The sequence below is a fragment of the Pholcus phalangioides genome, unplaced genomic scaffold (assembly GCF_987345545.1).
Source record: "Pholcus phalangioides strain wild (caught in Gottingen) unplaced genomic scaffold, Ppha-v1.0 ptg000040l_1, whole genome shotgun sequence".
Taxonomy (NCBI): Eukaryota; Metazoa; Arthropoda; class Arachnida; order Araneae; family Pholcidae; genus Pholcus; species Pholcus phalangioides.
Genome location: NW_028301626.1, coordinates 6,920,946 through 6,931,859, shown reverse-complemented (window position 1 = coordinate 6,931,859; position 10,914 = coordinate 6,920,946). Strand labels below are relative to the sequence as shown.

General features: G+C 42.2%; 1 protein-coding gene across 1 annotated transcript; it reads right to left on the bottom strand.

Moving 5' to 3' along the window:
* Positions 1–256: 256 nt before the first annotated feature.
* LOC149065420 (transcription factor Jun-like) lies at positions 257–5,880 on the bottom strand. Its single transcript, XM_089254260.1, has one exon. The coding sequence runs from the start codon at positions 4,924–4,926 to the stop codon at positions 3,907–3,909; it is 1,020 nt and encodes a 339-aa protein (XP_089110386.1). The 5' UTR covers positions 4,927–5,880; the 3' UTR covers positions 257–3,906.
* Positions 5,881–10,914: the final 5,034 nt, after the last annotated feature.

Genomic DNA, 10,914 nt, shown 5'->3' with positions numbered 1-10,914 from the left:
TTAGAGAAAGTGTCTATTGTAGTTAGCCCTACATATAAGATCAACACCTATATATTAGATGTCATTTTCTTAATTTTGTGAACATTATAATCAGTTAATACGTAATGCTACTCTGTCTGCTACAGCTCTTGTCAAGGCTTGTTTGCTAACAGAAAAAATTTCTCGGTCAACGAAAAGAAGAAATCTTTACATTCACCTTGCTTATGAAAACAAATTAAAAAAAGCTCAAAATAATGAAATGACAAGTTATTCTATTTGAAATCTTTTTCTTTTTATTGCTGATGTATCGTTGCTTTTTTTTTATCTCTATATAATATATATTTCAGATATATACCACACAGGCGTATGTATATAAACTTCTTTTCCTCATAAACAGTTTTAAATATGTGTACAGAACAATTTTTCGCTTCCATAAATTCCAAACGCATAAATGTTTAATTTTTTTTTACATGAAGCTTCGATTTTAAAAAAAGATCTTCCGATATTCTACAAAGAGAAGCGAAACATATCTTTGAGAGGCAGACCAAAGACTTTTTCCATCGATATATTCGTACTTTACATAAACAGTCAATACAATAACATTGTATGAAATCACATTTTAGTTGTACTTATCACAGAATATACAAGATTATTATACGCATACGTAAAAAAGCGTAGCTTATAAGATCCGCAAAACACGATCGATCGGGGACACATTGCTCAACAACATGATTGGGAGGGGAGAAGAAAACTTAATACTGAGATTAATTGAACAGTCAGGCCAGCCCTCGTATTCCAGAAGTTTTCAGCTGAAACTCTAATATCAATATTTTACATTGAAAAGACTCGATAAAATTTTAGAATTAATTTGAAATAGAGTTGGGAGTGAATATCCTATGTAGCAATTCTAAATATTTTATGGAACTTTGCATGGGGATCCAACAGAACGATGGAATGTTGATATAATCCATAAATGCAAGAATGAAGCTATAATTAGAGCTATATGAAATTAAAATAAAATTTCCAAAATAATTTAAATAAGAACTTGACAAATCCCAGATGCACCATGGTGACTAAAAAAATGTGTATTGGCACCTTAAATTTCTATGCATGATAACTAGCTAGAGCAAAAATAATATGCTTGGCTCCTAAAATATTTGGTTGGCAGCCAGATTACTTTGATTTGGCAAGCCCTAGTTGAAATCGCAATGTAGAAAACGTGCTTTGATAATCATGAAATACATGCAGATTCTGGGGAAATTCACTTTTGGATGTTCTGCCCAAAAGTCTGTGGAGGTTTAGTACTGCATGGGTCTCTGTAACAAGGGAGAGCAATTATGGCATCACTCGTCACAGAGACACTATTAAACATCCAAAGATGTCTATCACACAAATGTGTGGCAAAATGTCAGGTCATAGAAATTCACCTCCTAACAGCAGATAAGCTGTTTGTCAAATACTTTGAGCACTGTAGATACATATACGGAATCAGATGTTTATTCAGTGAACATCAAAACAAGAAGTGGTCACTTCTGTGTGTCCATTCTGAGAGCGCATACGCATTAGTGACAATTCAAAGTTCAAGAATTGATAAAATAAATTAGGACTTCGGCTAGAGCATCTGTTGCTAGCCAAATTGATAGAGTATAGAACTAGCAATATAATGGTCGATGGTGTGAATCCCTACCATACTCTCTTTGTTAAATTTTTGTATCGTCCAGTCATTCTCAAAGTGTAGCCTTAGCGTCAGACTTCATGACAACTGATTAATTTTTAATTACATATATTTGGGGGGGGGGTACAAAGAGTCATGTTGCGCTTTCTGCGGGGGGTGGCGGATCAGCGGGTGAAGCATGCCCCACATTAGCTGTCATGACAAAATAAAAGTGAAATCGCATCACGATAATCACAGTATAAACGTAATAATTATTTGTTTGTTTTCAAAAGGTGAGGCAACCTGGTGACGTGACTCAATTAAATCTGCCATTTACATCCAACAAACATCCAGCTCCGTATATGTATCGGCTGCATACTTTGAAAGCCCAAGGCAACATGTGACTTGAGCATTTGTTCCGCAATACCATATATTTATGGGCAGCATTGCTTAGTTGTCATTAACATTTTAGGTGGAGAAGAGCTAATTATATATAATTCCTGCATTAATATAACAATGATATCAAGTTTGAGAATTGTAATTGAAAACATAGCGGTCACATGTCTAACATTTAGAAAGAAAAATATAAAATGAAAACAAAATTCTATAGAGCAAAAATAACTCAGCAAGCGATTCTTTTAGATTAAAATGCTAATGAATATCTCAAAGCAACAGATGCAAGATTTTCTCAAGGAAAATTGTAAAAACAGCACAACCTAAACATTTCAATGTTGCCTTATCATATCTGTATGCCAGAGGTAAAGGACACTATGTTCATTTTTATCTATATTGAAATAACGCTATTCATTTACAGTACTTTCGTCACACTACACATAGGTATGGGGCATTAAGCCCTATTTCAATAAATAACAGCAGTAATCGCTGTATACGTAAAACAAGTGAGCTCCATAGAAAAAACATACTTATAAAAAATCTCTGAACAGCTCCCCTGTAAAATTTCCCCTTTCGTGACATGATGCGCTTTACCTTAGGCATACAGATATGTATTGCAATACTGCCGAGTTTAACGTTATCAATATTCAAATTGATTTAATATTATAAATTCTGAACACATTATGGTTTATTGGTTGAAACAAGAACACCGTACTAATTTGAAGAATTTAGCAATATACATGTTACGGTAAATGTGATAAATCAATTATTAAGCATAATAACTGGTTATTATGCACACTTGCCAGTCATCCTGGTAAATGATAAACGCATCACTTTTACAGGGGAATATAAATAATACTTAAATAGTCATTGGTAAATTTGATAAATACTGGAAACATGATCACTTTTAGTGGTGATTATGCATAATAAATACCTTAGTGTAACTTCCAAATTTGAAAAAAAATCCAAATGAGGAAAAATCCCCTATTATGCATAATCTATCCCTCTATCAATATAGAGGGACCCCGATATAACAAATTTTACAATCGTAACCAGATTTTATGATGCATATGTAAGAATACCATATAGTATGATTTATCATGTTTACCAAGGAAGTAATGCTCAGGCACAATCGCCAGTAAAAGTGATAATTTTTTCATTGCTTATTAATTTGGTTAATTCCCAATATATACTGTATATCTTTCTGTTGCTGGGTTTTTAAACTATGCCAAAACTGTAGTAAGTCACCAACACCATCTTCTCGGGCATATTTTTTAATGAAACTGAGTGCTCTTATCAATCTGCCGGTAACCGTTCGCCAACAACACTTGGGTACTTATAATCGCCAGTAAACAGATAAATTTAGAGAAAATTACCAAAATGCTTGGCAGTTATGCATAATAACTGGATTTGTCATACATTTACTATAACGTATCTATTATTCAAGTTGAAATTTAATTTTTATAAATCCGAATCTCCATGCAAAGTATCTAATTTGTAACATTAAAACTCTACGGAACTGATCCTGTTATCATTTTTAAAAAATAATACCAAACATTTGGTCTGATTCATAAGCAATATTTTATGAGGGGCTATATAATAAAATGTTCATTCTTAAAAACTAACTCCAGATCTTTATCGCAAGATTGTCGTCATCATGAAATAAATGACGGACACTGTACAAAGAAACTAACTAAATACGATCATAGAAAAAACAAATAATAAATTATGAAAAAACAAGAAAAAAAAACTAAATGAGAAATGATTGATGCGCTCAAAAACATAAAACAACAAATAAAAAGATGGCATTTGTAACGAACATAACAATAACAACAACAGACAAGTTTTTTTTTTTATCAGATTATCCATCGGGAACGTTCTTACGAAAATGCGTGCGTTATCATGATTTGGCAACCATGCTTAACATGATCTAAAACTTCCTGTTTCAAGTTACACACCTGATCTCTCAGTTTGTTAGCAACCGAAGCAAGCTCTGTGTTCTCGTTCTTCAACTCGCTGACCTTCTCCTCAAGCTTTGCTATCCTTTCGAGCTTCCTACGCCTACACTTACTGGCAGCGATCCTGTTCCTGTACCTCTTCCTCTCCAGCTTGATACGCTCCTGGTCCTTGAGGTTAATCGGAGACAGAGGCGGTGTGCTGTTCGAGTTGTCGCTGGGAACGGTCTGGAGGTCCTCCTCCTTGATGGATGAGAACTTTTTGTTGGCCGATGCGAAACTCAGTACGCCGTTACTGCTGCTCCCGCCACCACCGTTGCTGTTGCAGCCCTGGTAGCTGTTGCTGCTGAGGCTGTCCACTGACGGTGGCCTTATAACTGAGGTATGTCCGGTGGTGGTCGTCGCTGTAGCGGATGATAATGTGGTCACCGCTGAGAGCTTACCACCGGCTGAATTAGAAGAGTTCACAGTCTGTAAGCTTACAGGCAACAAATGACTGTAGAAGAGAGTTGCCGTACCTGGATTCAGGGCTGTTGTGGAGCCTCCAGAGCTACCGGAGGCATTGACGAACTGCACATGGGTGATGTTACCAGCGCTGCCCCCTTCGCCGGACTGGTGCAGCAGGGCCAGGGCATCTACGAACCCCTTGGCGTACTTCTCCTGTTCCTCGGTGACGTCCTTGGGAAACAGGAACTGGGTCGGGGTCGGCGTCGTGGTGATGGTGCCCCCGTTGATGATGAACCTCTCGATTTCTGGGGTGGCCAGCTTCAGCATCTGTAGGTCCGGGGAAGTGAGGACGGACGCTATCCTCTGTCTCTTGGTGTTGGCCGGGGAATCCAGGTCCAGGGTGACCGGCCTCTTGGTACCAGCCTTCATCATGAGGTGGTCACTACTGGTAGTACGTGGTGGACGGTAGGTCGAGTCGTCGTAAAGGGTCGTCTCCATAGTCTTTTTCCTGCGCGATCGGTTGGCCACTTTTGAAACCACTGCTTCAACACACAAATATCATTAAAGAAAACACAAGATTGGCCGTTGATTGTTTTGAAACTTTAGAAACACCGAGATAGTTGTTTCACAAAAACTGCGTTAGAAACACCTGAGCGGTCTACAACAACACTTCGCGTAAAACAACGTGCAGAGAGTGACTCAGCATAGGAGCAAGTGCAACCAGAGTTTTAACGCTGACTCACAAGACAGTGACATCATCTACCGGGCGTCTGATTGGTTAATAATGACGTCATGGTTTTAAGACGCGGCCAATCACGATCGAGAACACGATCGCGTCATGCTCTATGTTTCCGTGACGTCGGTCGTCTACGTCACCAGTTTCCGGCGAATTCTTGTTTCTCGGAGGAGAGAGAGAGAGCGCGCTGCTTCTCTTTTCCCTCTCCTCTCATTATTTGCCACCTCTCTTCCTTCATTTCATTATTATTGTTATTATTTGCGAGAATGGGGGGGAGGCGCTCCTGGAATTCCTCTGTGTCTCTTGGTTTTCATGGAATCTCCGGTTTTTCCCAGAATTTTCATTTCCAGAGTTGATCGATGTCTCCATGTCCCCCCCTCCCATATTTAGGGCAGATACGCGTTGGCGTCTTAATGGGGCTCCTTCAAATCATAAGCGATTTTTCTCGAACGACGACCGAGAGGTCATAACGTCACCTTTTTTGGTCCCTGCCCATGCCCCCCACATCCTGGAGTAAGGCCCCTAGGCTGGAATCTTTCACGGGCCCCTTTATTATGGATTTATAGCGTGAAAAAAATAAAAGAATATTGAATCGTCCCGGGCCCCAGGGCAGGAGCCTTGCCAGCCCACCCCTTGTGGGGGCCATGCCCCTACATTCTTCAGTAGGACCCCTAGGTCGGGATCTTTCACGGGTCCGTACACAATAGTGAATTTATAATAAGAAATTTGCCTTGAGGGTTAGCTATGCCCCCCCCCCCATAAGGACTGACAGAGCTCTAGCCCCGGGGAAATTAACATCATTTTTTAGTTTTTTTTCACGCAATCAATTCACTATTGAAGAGGCCCATAAGGATCCCAGCCTAGGGGGTCTTTATATGTATAACGGAAGAGACAGAGCCCGGCTCTTATCTGACAGCCTAAGGGATTTGCTGCGGGATATTGGTGCCATGGCGTTAGCTCTCCCCCGGAACTCGCTTAGACTGTTAAGTTGTTAGAACAGTGTTCCCTGATTGATATGCCGCTACCATGGTCCCCATATCCCGCACCAGGGCCTTCGGGCTGGGATCTTTCACGAGCCCTGCAATAGTGAATTTGTAGAGTTAAAAAAAAGACAAGAATCGTCCGAAACTCCCATATTGGAGCCTAGTCAATCCCACCCTCGTGGGGGGAGGGGGGGGCATGGCCCTGCTCAGATTGGTCACAAGGTGCCATGGGATCCAACTTGGATTCCGGGGCAATGAAGGGCATTGATTTCAACACAACATTTTAAAAATATAAATTTGAATTAAGGGGTCCCAAAAATAATTTGACTCCTGACCTTCGTTTTTAAGACGGCCTTCCTGATGGGCCTGGGATGATTTTTTTTATACACACTATAGAAGAGTCCGTACAAAATTGTGGTATAGGAGGGCTCGACTTTAGTTTAGGGCTTGAAACACTAGAGAGGGGGACTCAGCTAAGCCAATTAGATGTACAGTAGGAGTAGTAAAATCCCAGTCTTGACTATTTGCCTGCCCCCAAGCATACCCCCACATCCCGCAACAGGGTCCGTAGGGTGGGATATTTCGCGGGGCTTCCCGGGCCAGACTTTTCACGGACTCTTGTACCAGTGACGAACTCGTGCAATTTTGTAGCTGGGGGGGGGGGGGGGGGTTGGTTGGAAGATGCAACAAACTGGAGGGGGGGGGGGAATATGGAATACCCTCCGGAGAATAGTTTATTTTTTGCTCTCGGGAGGAAGGGACGGTTGCCCTCCTCCCTCTCCACCCACCTTTAATTCCTCAGTGCCTTCTTCAGTGAATGAAAAAACGAATGGGAGGGCCATGCCTCCTAGTCACTGTGGCCCTGAGTAGTACTTATGACTGACTTCATTGCTAGTATTTTTGGTTAAAATCCCCCCCCCCCCCCACACACACATACTAGGAATTTTCGGGAATTATTTCTCTCTCTCTCCCTCCCCGGTATAACAATTAATTTTCACTGATTTTTCTAACCAAGACTTGGGCCAGCTCCACGATTTGGAATTTTTGACTGATCCTGTTGAGTAGGGCTTGAAGCAACTTCATAAACTAGGTTACAATCAAGTGTAGGTTTTGCTGACAGGGCTACAGCCCAGGGCCCGGGATAAATGTTTAAATTATTTTCCCCCTCCATACAAATTTAATAAAAAAAAACGCAATATTTTCCCTAGGTCCCACTAAAAATTCCTGATCCAGATATGACCATGATAAAAAAAATTTCTGGCAGGGCTTTATCCCACAGGGCCAGGAATATAAATTCCATTTATTTATATTATATGTATTTATTATGGAACAGTCCGTGAAAAAGGCCGCTGAAGATCCTAGGCTATAGGCCCTGAATGAAACGGTTCGAGAATGAAAATGGATATTCAATTATCGAGTCATGGCCGGCTCACAGGGCTCTATATGGCAGTGCTGTTTCGACGCAACGGCCCACCCGAGGGCCTAAAGTGCAAAGGGGCCTCATACCAATTAGATCTGGTTACAATTGTTGGGAGTATGTTAATTGGTAGGCAGGTATATTTTTATGTTGGCCTCAGAAAAAAATCGCTTTTCCTTGGGGCCTATAATGTAGAGCAGTGTTTCCCAAAGTGGGCGATGGAATGGTTTAGGGGGGGGGGCGATAAAAGCTACGAGTATATAACATAGGATTCTATGGATCCACTTGCGTTGGGGGAGATGAAGGAGAAAAAAATCTTAAGAAAATTGGGCGATGCAACAAAAAGTTTGGGAAACTAAGGTGTAGAGCAGCTGCTCGGGGCCCTTGAACGGATCTCTTTGATTTTTTGTGAAGTATTAGGGGTCATTCAAGTATTACGTCAGCATCGCATCGGAGGGGGGTTTCGGATTTGCTTCCTTTTGATGACGGGGGGGGGGAGGGGGTTTGAAGGTTGCTTACGTCATCAACCACCTCTTTTTGAAGATATGAAATATTCTAGGCCGCTGACGGGGGGGGAGGGGGGTGTCAGTGTTTTGCTAACTTTTGCTGACCAGGGAGGGGTCAAAAATGGCTACAAATCTGCTTACGTAATACTTGAATGGCCCCTTACTAGAAAGTGGTTCGTGGCAAGGGCGTAGCGAGGGAGGGGGGGGGACTAAGGGGTCTGGTCCCCCCCCCCCAGAAATGTGAGAAAATGACCGAAAAAAGGGAAAAAGATGGCCAAATCTATTGTTCTATCACTTTGGTCCCTCCCCCGAACGAAATTTCTGGCTACGCCCCTGCGTGAAAGATTCCCCTTCCCGCTACGCTGCAGTATCTAAGGGGTGGGGAGGGGCGTAATCAAGCTTCCGCGGGGGTTTAAGCCCGATATCGCACGAGGCTCTCCTCTGAAGCAAATCGCTTCTGTGCAATGAGGCCTAGGCTCGCCTATCAGTAAACCTTGTTTCAACTTTGAAAGGAAAAACAAGTCGTAATGATAACGCGAATGAATAATAATAATAATAAAAAGTTGTTCCGGAACTGGATGAAGGCCACCATTTTGATTTGCGTAGACAGCCAATAAATAAACAACGAAAGAGAGGCAGAAGCGCATGCGCAAAAGCGTACCTCACACTCACGCCTACTCACTACATGCGTAGGCGTGTGGCCCCAAGCGTTTTATTTTTGTTATTATTATTACCGCGTGTGGAAGCAAGCGAGGGCCCTTGATGGAATTTCGAAATTGCCGTTTGACACGTTTATTACGTTACACACAGAAAAAAAAAGATAATTGATGGAGATAATTTTTCTTTCTCTCTTTGATTGATAATCTATTGTGATAACATTCCACATGGTGTGTGTGGCATGGGCTATTCGTAATTTCCATGTTACGGTCATGTTATCGGAATAAACAATATTGCACGAGGCGGGCCGCAACTTTTGGGGGAAGGGGTGGCGGCAGACGGTTCTGGTGCTCCGGTCGCTGGACTCGGGGAGAGTCTCCGAATTCACCCTTTAACTGCTAATACTATATTACACGGGACATAAAAATGCATGCTTGTCCCGGCTGACAAAGTACCTAATTGCGGCACGAGGAAAGGCAATGCAAAGTCTTGGGCACGGCCTGGGGGGGGGGGGCTCCATAATTTAAGATGGTACTGATTTTTTGGAGTACGAATGAAACTGGTAGGTAGATGCTTCCAGTCTCGGCCCACTCGGGCAAGACACGGAGGCCACAAGAACACTCTCAAGGGAACTCGTATCACTATAATCTCCTTAATACACGTATATGAAGTCGTCTTAGTATCACTTAAGTGATCCAATGCCGTAGGTCACTCAAGTGACCTGTACATATGCAACGGATAACTTTAGTGATCTGGAACTGTCCCATGGGCCGCATAAGTGATCTGTAAATGTGCCGCGAAGTAAATGTATTGTGGGCTACTTGAATTACCTGGCAATGTGTCGCAGGCCTTCAAAGCAGAATATGTCAAAATCTGCGGCATTCTTCTCGCAGAACAATCTGGAAGAATTTAAGAAAAGTGTAGTGAGGAAACACTTATTATGGGAATTTTTACTCTAACATTTCGTCAGCCGAGGGTTCGTCGCAGAACAGTTCAGTTTCAAGATTGTGCTTTGGGCCGCCTAAATGAAAGGAAATTGTACCACGGGTGACTTCGGTGATTTGGTAATTTGCCGTGGGTCACTCAAGTGATCTGTAAAAGTGCCACGAACCACTCAAGTGATACGAAACTACCCCGAGGGTCACTTTAGTGATCTGGTAATGTGCTGCTTAGTTCATTTCACAAAATTACGTTTAAGGTCACATGATGTACATAAAATGACTCATGGGGCCATGGGTTGATGACAGGGGCGTAGCCAGAAATTTCGTTCGGTGGGGGACCACTTTCATTTCGGGGGGGGGGACCAAAGTGACAGAACAATGGATTTGGCCATCTTTTTTCCTTTTTTGGGTCATTTTCTCACATTTCGGGGGGGGGGGGGGGACCAGGCCCCCAAGTCCCCCCCCCCCCACTCGCTACGCCCTTGTATGTATATATGGCTTATCCCATATCCCCCCGACCCCCGAAAAAAATTTCTGGATGCTACACTAGTCCCCAAATTAGATTCAGAAGATTAGCATCAGAGCCTCAGATGTCAATCTGGCCTAGGCCGCATCCCCCACCCCATGAAGTCTAGGGTATGGCAATTACTATTATAAATTTAAACTCTGGGGGGCCCCCACCGATCGCATTTCTGTTTGACTTCATGTATAGTTCCAATGAATATCAGGTTTTAAATTTAAAAAAATAACTGTGGCCACCGCCATGATAGTATATTATAAAGGGTGTCCTGTAAGTGCTAGGGCGCCCTTTATCTCATCAACCGCCCGTCTTAGAGGTATAGTTCCGGTTTATAAAATGCTCAAAAATGGCGTTCAAAAATTACCCTGTACCAGTTTTGAGAGTGAAAATACAGCGTGTACCAAAATAAAAAAAATCTACATTTTTTTACGGTCGCCCTCTCCGTGCTCTAACTTCCAATTAGGGGCCATTCAAGTATTACGTAAGCAGATTTTTAGTCATTTTTGACACCCCCCCCCCCCTGCAAACAAAAGTCAGCAAAACACTAACCCCCCTTCCCAGCAAAATTTCGTCAGCAGCTTAGAATATTTCATATTTTCAAAAAGGGGTGGTTGATGACGTAAGCAACCTTCAAATCCCCTTCCCCATCAAAAGTCAGCAAATCCGAAACCCCCCCCCCCGATGCTGACGTAATACTCGAATGACCCCTTAGGTTGTTGTTGTCCT